Below are 19,257 nucleotides of genomic sequence, written 5' to 3' on the forward strand. Positions count from 1 at the left end.
AATATCCTTGACATCATGTATCGGCAAGGTTGCAGAACATGCCATACTGCACAGGGTAAACAAGTACTTGGAAGATAACGACATATATACACACAATATGGTTGGATTCAGGGCAGGGCTGTCCACACAAGATGCATTGAAGCTTATCAAACACCAGGTCATCGACAATGAAACCAGAGACGTGAGAGCCATTCTGTGCCTAGATCTAAAAAAAGCGTTTGACAACATCCACCACTCATTCATAGTCGAAGCAATTTCCAAGCTCGGTCTAGGGAAAGCCTTCTATGACTACGTATGGTCCTTTCTTACAGATCGAAAAGCCGTGATGAAGATTGCAGATATCGAGACCGCAGCAATCGAACTAGAAGCAAGGGGCACGCCGCAAGGGGCAGTGATTTCACCAATGCTGTTCAACATTGCCATGATTGGACTGTCAAAGAAATTATCGAGCATTGAAGGATTGAAGCACAGCATCTACGCAGATGACATTACCATCTGGTGCACAGGTGGAAGCGAGGGGCAGACTGAGAGCGCCCTGCAAGAGGCGATTGACACCGTAGAAGAGTACCTTAGTCCATTTGGGCTCAAGTGCTCCTCGAGTAAGTCAGAACTTTTACTGTATCGGACTGCACGCCGGGGACCGAAGCCCAGGGAATGGAAGCCGTTAAACCAGATAGACATCCACCTCCATACAAATCAAGGGGATGCCATCCAGAGGGTCGACTCCATCAAAGTCCTGGGCATGCTGATAGAGTCTAGCGGCGCCAACAGCAAATCTATAGCCAAGTTAACTTGGAAAACAGACAGTGGGGTGCACCTCATACGCAGAGTGGCCAACAAAAGAAATGGAATCAAGGAAGACAACCTCATCAGGTTGATGCATGCGTTTGTTCTAAGCCACTTCACGTACGATGCAGCAATGAACAACTGGTCAAGAGCAGAGTCCGAGACACTAAATGTGCTCCTTAGAAAAGTTATTAAGAAGGTCCTGGGCCTACCCATACATACCAGCACCGAGCGTCTGCTTGAGCTTGGCATTCACAACACGCTCGAAGAAATAGCAGAAGCCCAAGAGAGAGCACAGTTTGCAAGGTTATCTACAACAAGGTCGGGAAGAATGATCCTGCAAGAGCTGGACCAACACCCAATGGCAATCAGACGCAATTACAATGATATCCCCGACAACATCAGGGAGAATATCACTGTGTCTCCTATACCAAGAAACATTCATCCAGAACACAACGTCGGAAGAAGAGTAGCGAGGGCCAGGACTATACTTCGTCAAGTCTCAAACGAGGAACGAGGGGTCGTATTTGTTGACGCGGCTTCCTACGCCAATGGGAAAGCGTTTGTGGCAGTGGTGGTCGATGGGGCTGGCCATGTCGTCAACTCAGTGACGGTCAGGACGAAAGACCCAATCTTTGCGGAACAGGTGGCCATCGCCTTAGCACTCAAGGTGGATAACATTGAAGTCGTCTACAGTGATTCCATGGCAGCACTACGGGCGTTCGCCAAGGGGAAGGTCTCTGAACAAACGCTGAGAATACTGCAAGGCAAGAAAATAACGCATCTTCTTCTGAGTTGGTTCCCAGCTCACCTTGGGCAAATCAACGATTCCCCTCCCAATCTCAATGAAGCAGCACACGAGGTGGCGCGAGAACTCTCCAACCGCGCCTCCCCGGGGATGCGTTCTACCGGTGAAGGGGATAACCGGGAAATTCCTACAACATATAACGAGCTCACTAAACATTTCTACCTGTCTAGAAGGATTTTCCCTCCACCTCACAAAAATCTAACCCGGCCCCAAGCACTTACATTAAGGCTTTTGCAAACGCGGATGTACCCTACTTTGAAAATGTTACACATCATGTACCCTGACCTATACCCAAGTAATCTTTGTCCACATTGTGGGGAAATAGCTTCATTAGAACACATGCTCTGGCAGTGCACCAAATTCGCTCATTTATCGAACATCACCTCTGCCAGATGGGAGGCGGCAATCCGCAGCTCGTCCTTGGCAGATCAGCTCTGGGCTGTCCACCAAGCCCGCGAGGCGGCTTAGGAACTTGGCATCTCAGTCCCCACGTGGGAGCTGCCCGCAACACAGTGATCTGTGTTTTGGAGGACCAAATAAAAGTTTATTCAATCCAATGCCTGGGGAACGCATCGGTGCGCATCGGGCCGCACCGACGGACGCTGGTCGCGCCTGGCGTCAGACTGAAGAGTGCTAACGTTTCGCTAACGTAGCGACGCTGGGCCCAGCGTGCGCCCGCGTCAACGCTACATTGGAGTACATCGGGCCCTTCATGATGCGCTTGCCGCTGTTTTGCAAGCTCCACATATAACAAATTTCGTGTTACGTGAGGTCAATGGATGATGATATATATGACTGGTGCAAACATGATAATCCTGACACTCGTGTCATGTAGGAACATCACAACATACCAAGCTAATAGCGTGCTCGCGGCCATTTCGCTAGATCTACATATAATAAATTTTGTATCACGTGACGTGAATAGATGACGAATGTAAACGACACGTCCAAACATGATAATCATGACATGGAAGCCATGTACGGCATCATTTACGTCCACCTCGTATCGTTGTGCTGATTTTAAAGTGACATATCAACCTTTCTTATTCGTGCTTCGCATATCATCGATTCACATTGTATGTGCGATCTGCCAATTTTTTTTTATCCAAGACCTCATCATACATACTGGCGCTTCTCGTCAGCTGGTCACCGACCACTACCGCTACTCTTATCTAAAGTAATCGACGACCTACTTCGTTCTTGTGCAACCAAGCACAAGATTACGACCGCCTACAATTTCTCAAACGAACCGCATACAGAACGTTTGAATCGTACACTCACTGACATGCTAGCAATGTATATGTGTCGACTGATCATCGCGACTGGAACACTGCACTACCTTTTGTCACTTTCGCTTACAATAGCTCACGTCACGACACTCCTGGATATTCTCCCTGTTACATTTTCTATGGAAGAGACCCGACATGACCGTTCGACACGATTGTACCCCACCCTGCCGACCTGTCCACAGCATATGCTCGCCACGCTGTTAGCACAGCTGAAAATGCCCGTCAGATTGCTCGTTGACGTCTTTCGGACTCACAGCTCCACCAGAAACATCGCTGTGACAGCCACCATCGGAACGTCTACTTTATTCCGGGCGCCATCGTTCTTCTGTAGACTCCGTCACGGCATGTTGGCCTGGCTGAAAAGCTTCTTCTTAAGTATTCCGGACCTTACTGTGTGCTACGGCAGGTAACTGATGTTACCTATGATATAGCTCCTCTTAACGCTTGGGTGCCCTTCCCATCTTCCTACATCATACGCGTCACTCGCCTGAAGCTGTGCTTCTCGTCCAACACTTGCTAACAGGCGCCGGGTTGGTGCTTTTGTCGCCGGAAGTCAATGTTGCGGGGCTGCGGCTAGTTTCGGCTATCTTTATGCGTGGTGGTGCGAAGAAGAGAACGATGACTTGTTTTGTGTTCAAAAAATATACAACGGCTGCCATCTTGAGTGCTGGACTATTTTTCTACTCTAAAGTAGTGAATACATTCGCAAGAATATTGTTTGTGTGATAAAAAAAGCGGTGAGGTATGCGCCGCGCAAAAAAGGCGATAAGCAAGGCTGACTTCTCAATTTTGCGTCACCAGTACTGGTATATATGCCGCATTTAACAAAGAAAAAACTGTTGTGTACTGCTTGTGCTCAAATGCTGTGAATGCGCATGGTAAGGAATGCCGATTCTCCCAAATAGCACAAGGGAAAAGTAACAAGCAGCTGATTTCTAAGCAAAAGAATCCTGTACCAGTACGCTCAATCTTTTTTTTTGCAGCTATGAGAACTACATCTTGCAAGTTCACTTCAAATATACATGATATATTTTCAAAAAATGTTACTGCTTTCAATCAACTGATGTTTGTGCAAAACAGGCTACGCATACACTAACTTCAAAAACACGGCTTTCCAAATAAATGGCAGGATGAAACACTTGTCAATCTTCCCGTAGACAAAATCAACGTCTTACGACGATTCACCCGTGTAAAGGTTATGTTCTCGATGTGCAGCATTTCTAACTTTTCTATCGGAGAAGCAGCGAACATGAAGTCGGCTTGTATACGTCATAAGAGCTTCACGTCTTCCGCTGCGTCTTTATTGCCAAATGCCACCAAAATATCTCCTTGTAGTTCTTCAGTGACTGCGAGAAAACAAAACGCTTCGCCATTCGGTAACCACGACCTAAATATCATTCAACGCTGCTGTTAATATTTTAAGGCGCCTTGATTGACGTAAGAAAATGCGCGTGTCGATAGCAATTTTGAATTTGAATTGTACGTGCATGACGATCATGATGCCTACATTTGTGGTGGTGACTGTGAAATATTATTGGGCGGGTAGGTAAAGCTATGACCTGTAAACGAGTGTCTTATCTACCAATCATTGTAATCTTTGCGACTGCACTGAAGCGTTTATTGAGTATTTAGGACTTCATACACTCTGAATGGGCACACTGAGTAGACCATTGGATTTTCAAGATGTGACTGATGGATTGCATTTTCACGTTTATTTTGACAATTGAAGAGTTAATCACCCTGTTTTTCATGTTGTTATGGTGCCCAATATACGAGTGGTCAAACCCTGGCCGCGTTAGCCACATTTTTGATGGCTGCAAAAATGGTCGAGGTCAGTGTATTAGTTTCCGCGCAAGTAAAGGGTTGCGGCATTTCTGGAGCCCTGTGTTGATTGATTGGTAGATATGTGGGGTTTAACGTCCCAAAACCACCATATGATTATGAGAGACACCGTAGTTGGGGGCACCAAAACTTTCGACCACCTGCAGTTGTTTAACGCACACCCAAATCTGAGCACACGGGCCTACAGAATTCCCGCCTCCATCGGAAGTACAGCCGCGGCTGCCGGGATTCGATCTCGCGACCTGCGGGTCAGCAGCCGAGTACCTTAGCCACTAGACCACCTTGGCAAGACTACACGGAAGAACAGAGATTGACCGCTCTTTTCATTCGTCAATTTTCCCAGGCTGGTTTGCTATAGTGTAGCTTTCTATTAAGATGTACCAAGTAGCCGAACAAAACGTTTTACTGAAAAAAATTTATAGGGCTGACTTATGTATCGATTGGTAAGATGTCTAATAGAAGTTTCTAACTTTGTATCTGTTGTTGATCAGTGGTTTCCTGCTTATTGCAGACAATGGCAAAATAAAACCAAAGTCCGCGTGACGTACCTGCTTGCACATCGTATCGGAGTGCTCCAAAATATCCGTGCGGAAAAAAAAACAAAAAACGCGGGTGGTATTTGGTGGCATGCGCTGCCTCGCCAGGGCGGCAACGATGGTGGTCGCGGTGTGTTGATGCACGTTTTCCTAGCCGCAACACAAGCGATAACCGATGTGTCTGCTGATTGCTGTCAGCAACCATCGCAACAGAGGTGCATCGTTCGTATGTGGAATGTTAGAAAGCTGTGCAATTGTAGCGGACGTCCGTGCGCAAGTGCGCATGATAAGAAATATTTTTTATCATGCGCAAGTGCGCATGATAAGAAATATTGGCGATAGTCCGCCATAACGAGTAAAAAACTAATAATAAAGGAGTTCTAGAGTTACAAACACTTTATTTGGACGTTTTGCAACATGTGTACAAGGTTTCTCTGTATAAGCTGCCACTAGCTTTGTTCTTTCAAAAGTTAAAGGGGCCCTGAAACACTTTTTAAATAAGCATGAAATAATTCACTGGAAAAGCGTATTGCCTTAAAAATTGAACGTCAAAAATGTTTTAAAAATTTGTCCAGTACGAGCGGAGTTACAAAGATTTGTTACACGCTGCAATCACATTCTCTCTTTTCTTGTCCTATCGAAAGTGCTGAAAGCTAAGCAGAGAGGAATGGGAGGGGCAAACAAAAAACGTCATGCGCGCTTTGTGACCTTGAGCACTTTTTCTTATTTTTTCTTCGAATAGTATATTCAGTGTGATCGCGCGCGCACGCGTGGACAGGTGACAGCATTCCGCGGCAATCTCAGTAACGACCAAGCACGCCATGTACAAATCAGCCACTGGCTGATAGATGGGCTTAGTACGAGTGATTTTCCGGCTTAATGCGTGATTTGTCGAGAGAAGAGAAAGTAAATTTTAGCTGACTTTGATCATTTATTGTGAATTCCAGTCCATGCGCTGCGCTAAATTATTTGGCACGCGTGTTGTCGGAACCCTCTACTACCGATCGGCAGCGTGTTTTACCGTGCTCAAGAAGTGTTGAAGGGACCCTTTAGCAAGTTAACGTACTTATAATTGGCCAATTATACACTAATGGCGTAATTACGTTTATAAGGCAACAGTAGTAATGAAGAAAATATACAGATATAAACAGTTTACTGGGACGTTTCGCAACTTGTATACAATGTTTCTCTGTATAAGCTGTAGCTAGCTTTGTTCTTTCAGAAGTTAATTAGTTAATTGTACTTATAATTAGGCAATCGGGCAGACAAAAAAGTTGTATGACTTGCTCTAAACGAAAATAAACAACATGGATTTGGTCGTTTTGACAAAGAATGCTTCAGCATATTTTTTTAGCCTGGGTAAAAATAGTTGTGAAACACCTCAAAATTAGCTAGCTTCTTGTCCTTTCGCGTTGTTTTCTTATTTGAAAGCACTTACAAATTTTCTGCAGACACCAGGAACTGCTTTTTCTACGCCGATAACAGCGAAGAAATGTCATTTACGTTTAAAGAGCAACCTCAATAATGCTGTAATATGCTCTCTTCATTCAGACTTGTTTCTATGGAAAGAGTTTTGTGCTGCAAAGTCAATGAAGAACGGTGTCGTGAAATTACGCTCAAATTCAGTAGTGCATTGTATCTATAAATACAAATACACTGCTATCAAGTTCTAAGTTTCTGTGTTTATAGCTCTTTTTTGTGAATGCCCACAATCCGCAAATAAAACTCTCGCGTCAGTGCAATAAAATAAAAAAAAAGATGAAGACGCTGGCACGTCCTATGTTAGTTTGCGTCAAATTTCATTTTGCGCCAGTGAAACTTCACGCTAGCTTGAAACTCAAAAGTCAAAACTTGACACTGAAACTTAACGCTAGCTTTTGGAGCTGGTAAAGGCGTCAAAAGGACAGCTGCGGGGGTGCCATTTGCCCACTTTGTAACTTGAACTCAACGCAAATATCTTTTCATTGTGCACTTTACAGATGAAATGTCAGGCGAAGTGAAGCAAGACATCAGATTAGTTTGATGTTGATCTGTCTCTCGTGAAAATTTGGTTGAACACACGTCCAAACAACACAGGAAAGTTATTTTTAAATTAGCAATTACTTGCTGAAAATATATATTTATAGTTTTGATACGATTTGGACGTTTCTTTCTTTGAGGCATCTTGTCGGAGGAGGTCATGAGAGTTTTGTGGAACTTATGTCTCCTAATTGGACTAGGTAAGCATTATTTTCTTCAAATTGATGATATTCGTAAGTGTCAATGTGATGGTTACTAATTGGCAAAGTGCTTTAATGTACCATGGTCCACTATAGAAAGTAAGTTTGTTTTCATAATAAATTTTGGGGGGTTTTAGTAATTGTTCAGAAGCTAAGCCGCTTGCCTAGCAACAGGGAAATAAAATATTACGATTCTCTAAAACCTTGTAGTAATATGAAAAAAACTGTTAGTGACAAGCTCTCTCCGACCATCTCCGTGCCTTGATGCTGGTGCGCGGGCCGCTTCTGAGAACGCGCATTGATTTCGTGCTTTCGCTGAATCCCGCCTAGTATCGCCTTTAATAATTTTCGTTGATACACGATAAGACATTTGCCGCTATACCGTCCTCTTACTTTTTCCACCGTGCGTTTAATGTCAGACTCTTGTATAATTTTCTGACATTTCGTCACAGGAGGGTTCTTTTTGTGTTTTTTCCCTAAAATGACTTTACTGATCTTTTAGTAGGCAGTGAATAATAGTCACGCCTGATGAATACGCGCTTGTTCTCGTGATGGTTTGTTGCCTTGGAAAAAAAATGAAAGACGCTGAGATGTCAAAAGTATTATAGACACTATAGGTAAAGCGATTGCTTTAATGGCTTATCATCACCTTTAGTAAGCCAGGTGACACGTATAGGTACGCGTTCCATAGAAAATTCTAGTGATGCGAGTGTGTCTGGAAGTATCACGGACGTGTGTTTAGGTTGTTAATAATTTTGCATAAGCGCATCTATCTATCTATCTATCTATCTATCTATCTATCTATCTATCTATCTATCTATCTATCTATCTATCTATCTATCTATCTATATCTATCTATCTATCTCTTTACAACTTTCTGCTCCTGGGGCCGTTTCGTTAAAGGCATATTTACTTAAACTGGTATGGCATAAAATGACTGTATGACAAAAAACAATTAGAGCTCATCACATGAAAATCACTGCACTCGTGTAATGAACAGAATCGACAGCCTTGATATATGCGCAAAATGGTACCGCATCATGAAAGGATATACGAACAGATGAGTCTTAACGTGCAAACCGTGACTTGCACGTCAGCCAAGCGCTCAATCGGAGCCAGTTCAGTGGGATGGTATGGGGCACAATTAGTATTGCGCAATGTGTCTGCATAAAACACAAAAATTACATTTCCTCTAATGAAAATCGTTCAATGCATTTCATGTACGGCATGATTTATTTGCTATGCCGATTTTTCACTCGCGGCCGTTTCGCCAGCTTCATAAATATCAAAATTTGTGTTGTGTGACATGACTACATGTCAAATATAATATTCAGGTCCTAACATGCTAACCATGATGTGCGTGTCGTGTACGCTATGATACACAAGATAATGTCGTTGTGTGTTAACAGCCGTTTTGTCAACTGGATATATGCCAAAATTAGTATGAAGAGGGTTTTTATATGGCGAAAAATCTATAAAATAATAAGTGCCAACATTATGGTCTCCCTGGGCCTTGTCAGGCGATTCCATTTGCCTATGTTTGTCCTTGCTCACAAGCTGTGTCTCCCAGTGCCAGTGAAACATGTGCGGTTACTCCACAATGTGTGCATTAGGGATTTGGGTGGGCCTCTTGGTGCACTTCCATGTTACGTAGCTGTGTGCCGGTGTGTCTGAACACCATGAACAGGCTTCTCTTAATCTTTCAATATATATTTCACTTACGTTGTAGGAATTAGGAAAGCTACTGGTTAGCATGCGCCTTCAATTCCTGCTTTGTCGCCTATCCATCTATTGATATAAAAATTCATATTGTTTTCGTTGCTCCCTTTGTTCGAGAAAGATTGCACGCGCATTGGAAACGGGTTAAACATCCGGGCCGGCCTTCGTTCGGTTGGTTGCCTTCCACGCCTTCGTCGTCAAGACACAATATATTGCGACGGTGTCCTGTTATTAGTTAATGTAAATTTTTATACACTAGTTTTGGTAGAGCTACTCGAAGAAACATTCAGCAAGCTGAATGTGAATTAGTGATTACCATTACTGATTCTATTTAGGTTTATGCTGTACATATGGTTGTGGCTATAGCCACCGCCTCAGCCACTCGTGCAGAACACGTTTCGATCGATACCGTAAAGATGTTTTTCTGTGCTACAATTGCCGCTGCATGGGTCCCTCTACACCCTTTAGGTATGTCTGTAAAAAGGCTTCCGGGATATTTGGAGTTCTTAGGGTAAAAAGTCTGCTCTTGGCTTGCTACATTATGCGCGATATGTCACATGCACATTTCTGCGGATAGGTGATACTTATTTGTATGCGTTTTTCCGCATCTATCGTCAGAGTTTTCTCGGCAAGATACAGCGGTCACGATGATGCGTAACCAGTAACAGAAAAGCTGCCATGATTTCTCCAACCTCCTACATTTAGTCAAAGCTGATATAACTATGCTACCAATGAAAAACGCTTTGCCAGCATGCTGAATTTTGTGAAAGCTGGTACATTCATCAAACAATTGAGCAGAATCGTTCAAACTATGCAACGCCTATTCTCCGAGATGACTTAGCAACGCACCACCTATTCCCAGAGTTGAGTCCAAACCGTCACCAAGCGCGGCAACGCTGTGCTTTTTGTCATGCGACGAGAGTCTGTCGTTAGCGCCACCGCTCCTCTGGCTGATGCTAGACGTAAAAACAGAAATAATTGTCCGATTTCAACTATGCTTGTGTACACTGATTCCGTATTACATCCTCCGCATGTCCGTTCCGAACTTTAGATGGTTTTGTAGAGGAAGGACTTTACAGAAAGTACGAGAACGCGTGGAGATTGAAGTGCATGCGTCTACAGCGTCCAGGCAATGTCCTCAGATTAGTATGGCATACATGAGCGCGGGATGAACATGAATGAGAATGAGAAGTCATGCACTGCATAAAACTGAATTAACGTTCTAGTTTCTTGATATTTACCAGAATGCACATGCATGTATGCTTGGAAAACATATGAACGTGAATTACGATACATGATCTTATTGCCTTCACTTGCACCAACGACAAATATGCAATGTATGCGGCTTCTTGCTAATTGCTTCGCATTACATCGATTTCTATAGGGTATTAGATAAACTAAATGTTTCCTTAAAATTTCTTTTTTAAATTGTACGTGACAATAATATGTTTGGCAATCTTCTCACTGTAAAAAAAATCTAGTTCTAAAAATGACGATTCATTATTTTGGTAGGATTCAATTTATTACTTAAATTGCTTATGCATTTAGTTGCCGGACAAAGAAATTGTATTTAGTTTTGATTTAGTTTAGAGCCACTAATTGTGTAATCAGTTATATTACAATGATCCCTCGTATGTAAAGCAGCGGTTTGAACTTTATGTGTTTCTCTAAATACACTGAAAATGGAACTCGTGTGTATATAAACATAGCCGTGGAGAAGCTGCACTCCTTATGAACCCATCCATCGACCAACGTTGAAATGCAGGATAGCGCGACGCGCTCATACAAATTCTTGTTCAACTGTTGAAAGTGACTACTGGTCCACTCAAGCCCAACTACTTCCAGGCAAATTAAATACCTTCCATTTGTTATAGAGTGTATTATGCGAAATATTGTAGTGTGATAATCTTTTCACAACATAATCTGGAGCCTCTGTTCTCTTTGTAACTTTACTCTGTCATTATTCGATGCGTAGTGAAAACAAGACATCCATTGAGTGCTGCGCATACATTATTTTCTGAGATACCCGGCTAAGTGTGGCTCGATGTATATGGAAGCAACAATACTATGTTTTCTTTTTTTCTCTAGTAGTGGCTGCAGGAGAGGAACCTATCAGCCGTAAGTGTTCTTTTATTCATATCAAGTCAAATAAAAACGTACGAATGATTTACGCAGCCATAATCAGCTCTTCATGAAATGTGTTATTTCTTAAGTGCTATTTTCAGATATCTTTTCATACATCTCCCTTCACATGAGAAATTAGCGCAGTCGCGCAAGGCTGGTTCACGATAAAACCGTAGAGCGTGCTTTACTTTCCGTTATTAACCATCCCGACAAGATTCTTGAACACTGATTGAGCTTGTGGCGGTTCATGGGGTAAATGTTTATCAATCTACGACACACAGCAAGCCACGGCCATGGCGCCACGCTGCGAAATTACGATAGCATGTGGTGCGGCATACAGCCAGCCATTTATCTGAAAGCATGGTGGATCCAGCTAAGAAAACTGGCACTTTTTATTAGAATGTAACGTCACTAGGTTCGATTGAATATGGCAGACCACATAGCCTATTAATAGTATCTCCCACAGCATAGCGACCAATAAGGACGAGTGATATATTTTCTAAACTTGGTATTTTCGTAAGAATCACAAAGGGGTTCACTTTTGGCAACTTGCTCCATGAACCTATGCGGAAAAACTGTTGTTGACAGATGTCAGCATTGATGCTTCTCAAGTTTATAGTGTACAGACACATGCGTAACTGAAACTGCACTCGAATCCACCCCACAACAATAATACCTAAACGCCTACTAAACGTCTCCTAATTGAATATTGCTCTCTTTTCATGATGAAATCCCTGAAGTAAACCGTTAAGTATAATGTTTATAAAGACTGCAATGGGCATTACACGAGATGAAACGGCCTAGCTGGCTTAAGAGTGACTGACATCGACGAATATTTATTGTGCTGATGAGAAACATCTTACCCGTATTAACTAACGGAGCAAACTTCGGAAGGCTTATTAACATGGTTCAGCTGAAATTTTGGTTGATGAGGCTAACAATATAAAGCAAAATGATAAAAATAAGCTAACGTTACGGGAAGAGATTAGAGTTGGTCAGGGAACAAACGGGTACTAGGGACATCATAGTTGACATCAAAAAGTAGAAATGGGCATGGACAAGACACGTAAGATGTAGGCAGGACAACTGGTGGTCATTAAGGCTGAATAAGGGGATTCCAAGAGAAAGAAAACGTGCAATATAGACAGATAGTTACGTGAGAAATGAGATTGATTGATTGACATGTGGGGTGTAACGTCCCAAAACCACTATATTATTATGAGAGATGCCGTAGTGGAGGGCTCCCGAAATTTCGACCACCTAGGGTTCTTTAAGGTGCACCCAAATCTGAGCACACGGGCCTACAACATTAACGCCTCCATCGGAAATGCAGCTGCCGCAGCCGGAATTCGATCGTGTGACCTGCGGGTCAGCAGCCGAGTACCTTAGCTTCTAGACCACAACGGTAATGCAGGAAAATGAGAGTTAGAAGTTTGCAGGTATTACGTGGCAGTAGCACAAACGGATTCAAAATGCGTCACAGTACGGGTTACGGAAAACACAGCGTATAAAAATTGCAAGCAAAAACCTCCAGTAAAACGCAATATTTCAATAAATGAATACTTTGACTGTGGGCTTTTATAAGAATAGTAAAACTATCAGGCGTAAATTGTAGAAGCAATCACTCAAGCTTAACTTTACCCAATTCATCCGAGTTCTGTCGACACTTTAGTTTCAAGTATTGAACCAAGTTGGAGATTGGAAAATTACAAAAGTAGGCGCAACAACGTAAGCTAAAAAAGAGCAATATATATATATATATATATATATATATATATATATATATATATATATATATATATATATATATATATATATATATATATATATATATATATAATGATACGGGGTATCGCTACCAGGAAACACAAGGGAAGCGCGGATAGAGAAGTAAGACGACGTTGCCTCCACTGCGATTCCCCTGAGTGGGTACGAGCCATGGCGGTGGAGATCATCATCATTATACTGCGATCGCGGACTCAGGGCCCATTAAAAACCCCCCATTAAGTTACCTTACCTTGTGTAATAATTTGGTGGAGGTGCGGGGTATCGATCCCCGTACCTCTCGCGCGGCATTTCCCCGTCAACCACCTCCCAACTACGAGCGAAGTTTTCGCCCGCCTGTTTACCCAACATCGCCTGTCTACAGTGCCCCCGAAGGGCGGCACCACTATCCCAAGCCTTCCGAGAGGAGTCGTTGCTCTGAGCAGCCACGTGCCCCTCGACCAATTCGGGTATGCTACAACTGTAGCGTCCCGGGTCACATTGCAGGTTTTTGTGACCCTCGTCCGTATCAGCGACAGTCTTGGCACATGTCTCACCAACCTTTCGACCATCCGCTCTCCACGTCACGAAAAACACGCGCACCTACCGGGTCACACTACCCATCGCCAGCCTTTGATCGAAGTTTGACGCCACCTCCAGCTCCCCGTGCTCCACGATCGCCGTCGCCACAGCGACGGGCACGTACACCGCCGCCGGAAAACTAGTCGGTGCGGCCAGCGGGGGTGACGCCGCGAGATCACAGGTGCTATCTACAGATACACCCCCGTCAGCGTTTATGTTGAAGAACAAAGTTCATGTAGTTGTCGATGGAGTGGCTACTATGGCACTTGTGGATACACGCGCGACAGTCTCGGTGATGAGTGTAAATTTTAAAAACCTGCTAGGGCCAAAAGTGATGTTTTGCCTGAACCGTAGGGTGACATTTCGTGGTGTAAGTGGTGACGTGTTGTGTCCGGTGGGATATTGTACTGTGGACGTCTCGCTGTGTGGCAAGGTGTTTTTCACAGAGTTTGCGGTTAGTCCGCGGTCTACACATGACGTTATCTTGGGTATTGACTTCTTGTTTGTGTGTGGGGCAACTGTAGACTGCAGAAGTGGGCATCTTTCAATACACGGTACTTTCCCAACGGCGCTCTTGGAAATTTCCTCTCCGGAGGAATGCATCTTTTTCGTCTCCGTGGACACAGTCGCTCCTGCATTTTCTGCCGTGTGTGTTCCCGTGACATGTTCCAGCAACAACTGTGGCACGTTTGACGCCACGCTCGAACCGATTTCCTTGGCATGCCTGAAAAAGAACATTCTCATTCCCCATTGTATAGTGCCAGTCGTTGATGGATGGGCAGGTGTGTGGACAATGAACAGTTCCATGGAGGCTGCAATTCTGCCAGGTGGCATGAAACTTGCAGTATTTAGACCCGAATCATGTACGACGCTGGTTGCGCTTCTTGATGCTACAAGCCAAAATGAACATCTAGGCTTAGAAGGTTCAGAAGATGCCCCATTGCTACAAATTGTCAGCAAGTCACTTGACCAAAGCGAACGTCATACTCTGCTCGACGTTCTATCTAAGCACTCGAAAGTGTTCGATTTTTCTAAACATAGCCAAAGGTCCTTTATACCAGTGTCCCGGATACGTCATCAGATCCACACCGAGTCGGCGCATCCCATTAGGCAGAAACCTTACCGAGTGGCACCATCGGAGCGCAAGATCATCAACGAGCAAGTCCAAGAAATGCTGGAAAATGGAATAATACAGGAATCGGCAAGTCCGTGGGCTGCTCCCGTCATTCTAGTGAGGAAGAAGGATGGTACGTGGAGATTTTGCGTTGATTACCGCCGACTGAATTCTGTTACCAAGAAAGACGTCTATCCACTGCCGCGCATCGATGACGCTCTAGACTGCCTGCATTCCGCGTCCTACTTTTCATCTGTCGACCTGAGATCAGGTTACTGGCAAATTCCGATGCGCGCAGCTGACAAAGAAAAGACGGCATTTGTTACAACCTACAGACTTTACGAGTTCAACGTTATGCCATTCGGATTATGTAATGCTCCTGCGACATTCGAAAGATTTATGGACTCTATATTGCGTGGTTTAAAATGGCAGATATGCATGTGTTACCTTGATGATGTCGTAATTTTTGGACGTATGTTTGAGGAGCACAACACTCGCCTAGACCTAGTGCTGAGCTGCATTGAAAAAGCAGGCGTTGTATTGAATTAAAAAACGTGCCACTTTGGCAAGCGACAAACATTGGTGTTAGGACATCTCGTCGACAAAGATGGCATTAGACCTGACCCACAAAAGACAGCGGCGGTTGAATCGTTCGAGCGTCCTAAATCTGTGAAACAACTGCGTAGCTTCATTGGGCTCTGCTCATATTTCCGCCGGTTCGTACCCAAGTTTGTGGATGTCGTTCACCCCCTGACGAGCCTTTTACGCAAGAACAGCCTGTTTCAGTGGACCTCCGAGTGTGATGCCGCTTTTCACAAGCTGAAGTGTTTGTTAACTTCGCAGCCAATACATCGGCACTTCAATCCTTCGTCGCCCACGGAAATTCACACAGACGCAAGTAGCATCGGTATCGGTGCCGTTCTCGTTCAGCGTTCTGGCAAGAAGGAACACGTTGTGGCGTACGCAAGTCGTTCTTTAAGCAAGCCTGAACGCAACTACACAATGACCGAACAGGAATGCCTCGCGGTAGTCTTTGCCGTGCAACGGTTTCGCTCATACATCTATGGTCGCCCGTTCACTATCGTCACAGATCACCATTCCCTGTGTTGGCTGGTCAACCCTCGTGACCCATCCGGCCGCCTCGCACAATGGGCCATTCGTTTGCAAAAACATGTCTTCACCATCTCATACAAGACTGGCTGTCTACACGCTGATGCAGATTGCCTCTCCAGAATGCCACTACCATCGACAGATTGTGAAGCCGATAACTTTGACCACCTTATCACTTCTGTGTCGTCTGGCTTTCCCGATGTCGTGACCTTCGCCGCTGAGCAGCGTAATGACCCAAGCTTAAAAGCTCTCTTCCCTGGAGCGAGAAATTCATTAAGCGAAGGCCGATTCTGCGTCCGAAATGGTCTTCTTTACCAGAGAAACTTGTCCACGGTGGGCGCCCGCTTTCTGCTGGTTGTTCCTGCGTCCCTCCAAACGTCTGTTCTGCGTATCACGCATTATGACCACACCTCTGGCCATCTAGGCACCGCACGAACACTTAGTCGCACAAAGAGCGGTTTTATTGGCCGAAAATGAGCAAAACGATTCAGAACTACGTGGCCAGCTGTACGCAGTGCCAGAGCCACAAGCGGCCCTCCTCGGGTCCAGTTGGTCACCTGCAACCTGTAAAGCCTCCAGGTTCCCCTTAAAAAGGTCGGCATTGATCTGATGGGACCATTTCCACGCTCCTCAAAAGGTAACCGGTGGATAATTGTATGCGCCGACTACCTGACTGCGAGACGGCTGCCTTATGCTCCGCCACGGCAGTCCAGGTTTCGGAGTTCCTGTTGCATTCAGTCATCCTCCGACACGGACCTCCTCGTGTGATAATAAGTGACCGTGGACGACAATTTACCGCGGATATTGTCGAATCATTACTTCGTTTGTGTGCCTCCAAGTTCCGACACTCATCTGCGCATCATCCACAAACTAACGGCCTCATTGAGCACACAAACCGAACGTTGATCAACATGTTGTCAATGCACGTCACCTCCGTCCACAAAAACTGGGATGAAGTAATACCATTCATCACGTATGCCTTCAACACGTCGAAAAACGAAACGACAGGCTACAGCCCTTTCTATCTGCTCTACGCTCGCTCCCCTCGACATACGCTGGACACTATCTTTCCTTTTGTCGTCCATGACGATTTAACAATTGCGGAAACTTTGTGTCGTGCAGAAGAAACACGTCGACTTGCCTGCTTACGTACACTGGCAGCGCAAGAGTCCTTCAAAACTCGCTATGACAGTCAACACAGGAATGTAACCTATGCCCCCGGTGATCTAGTGTGGGTGTGGACGCCAATACGCAGACGTGGCTTGAGCCAAAAGCTACATGCACACTATGCCAGTCCTTTTGTGATACTCCGTCGTCTTAGCGAGGTCAACTATGAAATTGCACGTGTCACCACTAGTGGCCGACGTTCATGCAAGACAGAGGTGACGGATGTTGCCCGCCTGAAGCCGTTTACTCGAAGGATGCAAGAATGACTCGCCCAGAGGGCTTCGTCTGAGACGGGAGGAATGATATGGTGTATCACTACCAGGAAAAACAAGGGAAGCGCGGATAGAGAAGGAAGACGACGTTGCCTCCACTGCGATTCCCCTGAGTGGGTACGAGCCATGGTGGTGGAGATCATCATCATTATACTGCGATCGCGGACTCAGGGCCCGTTAAAAACCCCCCATTAAGTTACCTTACCTTGTGTAATAACATATATATAAATATCTATACATATATATATATATATATAGTTATATCCGTCTAGGGAAGAAAACGCACGTACGAAGTGATTCTATTGACGTTTCGGCTGTGGGTCCGGCCGTGGGTCCTTCTGATGTTCTGATGAAGGCCAGAACCACGGCCGAAACGTCGTTAAAATCACTTCGTACGTGCGTCTTCTTCCCTAGACAGATAATATCTTTCCCGGACCCAGCATCACTTTTGTTTTTGGTATATATATATATATATATATATATATATATATATATATATATATATATATATATATATATATATAACAATAATTTATGATTTCGAAGATTTGCATGATTATGCCTAATCTGTTTGTATACCTTCTACTTCTGACAGATGTTCCTGGATGTGAAGACGCACCAACAGCAAGTAAAGGTGAGTGCGTTCTTCTCACCTGCAATGCATTCAGTTCCTATACTGCTCTGTATCTGTAGGTAACAAAGCTGCTACAAGAAGCTTTTGCTGCAAATATTTACCTCAGATAGAATACCTAAAATTTGTGCAGCCACTGAAAGTAGATCAATTATTTCACTTAGTTGACCTAACAAAATATATTTGACAGGTGACGTACCATTAGATATTTGTTTCAGGAGCAGCTAACGTAAAAATTCACTGCTATATCCAGTTATTGAATGAGGTTAGAAGAGCTTGCTCGGAGGTGCCCGGTGCGTTTCTTGACGAGACGATTTCAGTATAGGAAGGGTTATTAACGAGCCGCCGCTTGATGTGTACGTCGAAGGCAACGTTGTCGGGTACTTTCCGCGGCCACCACTGCACAGTGTGGGCAACGTTGATCGGCACGATAACTACCTGCCCCTTTATGCCATACTGGCCGCTGCCGTGAGTCAAACGCGTGACGCTGATAAATGGCAGACGTAGAGCCATCAGCCGTTCTCCTACGGGGCTGAGAGAAGGCAGGTGAGGACACTTGCAAGGATATCGGCCCCCATAAGTAACACTCGTCGTACGAGTTGTCACGTGCTGCCATGCCTACAAAGTGACGAGAACGAAGTGGACGTAGTCGCGAGGAGGTGAGTGCATGGGCCATTGAAAACCGACGCCTTGGGTGGCAGCGCGCCTTCTAGTGAGATTGGTTGGAATCACCGGAGAGGCGACTGGAGCGGCGACCGGAGTGGCAACCTTGGGTAGTGACACGAGAAGTGTATACTGGCAACACTGGTGTACGCTCCAGCAGTTGCCAGACAGGCCGCGAGCTTAAGCAGCAAGCTCCTAAAAACAAACTCAAATTATGGAAGGCAAACAACTCGAAGCATGAAGTGTACACAGAAAATGAAAGTCGAACTGTGGGCGCTGATAGCTGTAAATGATCAATTGGAATTACTTTTCGCCAGTGAAGTAAATGAAATCGTTCAAACAAGATATGACACCTGGTATCGTGGTACTTCATAATTTGTGAAACATGAAAGATCTGAAAAAGAAGCTCATTTGGAAACCATGCATAATTACTAGATACCTAATATTACTGCCAGAATATTCTTTAGAATACCTGTTCCATGAATGAAGCTTGCTGTCCGTATTTCTGTGTATCATTTCAAACATCTGTGTATAGGTATTATTACAGTGTTGTTTCATACGCACAACACAACAACAGCTGTTTGATCAACTTTGTACGAAAGTGATAACTTTATGAAGAGAGTTTTACCCT

General features: G+C 44.5%; 1 protein-coding gene across 11 annotated transcripts in view; it reads left to right on the forward strand.

Annotated features, from left to right (window-relative positions):
* Positions 1-19,257, forward strand: part of LOC119179565 (uncharacterized) — a 159,702-nt gene that overhangs the window by 90,468 nt on the left and 49,977 nt on the right. For 5 of the 11 annotated variants that reach the window (XM_075869091.1, XM_075869090.1, XM_075869092.1 and 2 more), the window contains exons 5-6: positions 11,288-11,317; positions 17,928-17,966. In XM_075869091.1, the coding sequence (XP_075725206.1) occupies positions 11,288-11,317; positions 17,928-17,966 (69 nt within the window). Of the gene's footprint in view, positions 1-7,262; positions 7,481-11,287; positions 11,318-17,927; positions 17,967-19,257 lie in introns of those variants that run through there. The other 6 variants (XM_037430673.2, XM_037430672.2, XM_075869094.1 and 3 more) reach the window with 5 other exon arrangements.

The sequence above is a fragment of the Rhipicephalus microplus genome, chromosome 7 (genome assembly GCF_043290135.1).
Source record: "Rhipicephalus microplus isolate Deutch F79 chromosome 7, USDA_Rmic, whole genome shotgun sequence".
NCBI classification, from domain to species: domain Eukaryota; kingdom Metazoa; phylum Arthropoda; class Arachnida; order Ixodida; family Ixodidae; genus Rhipicephalus; species Rhipicephalus microplus.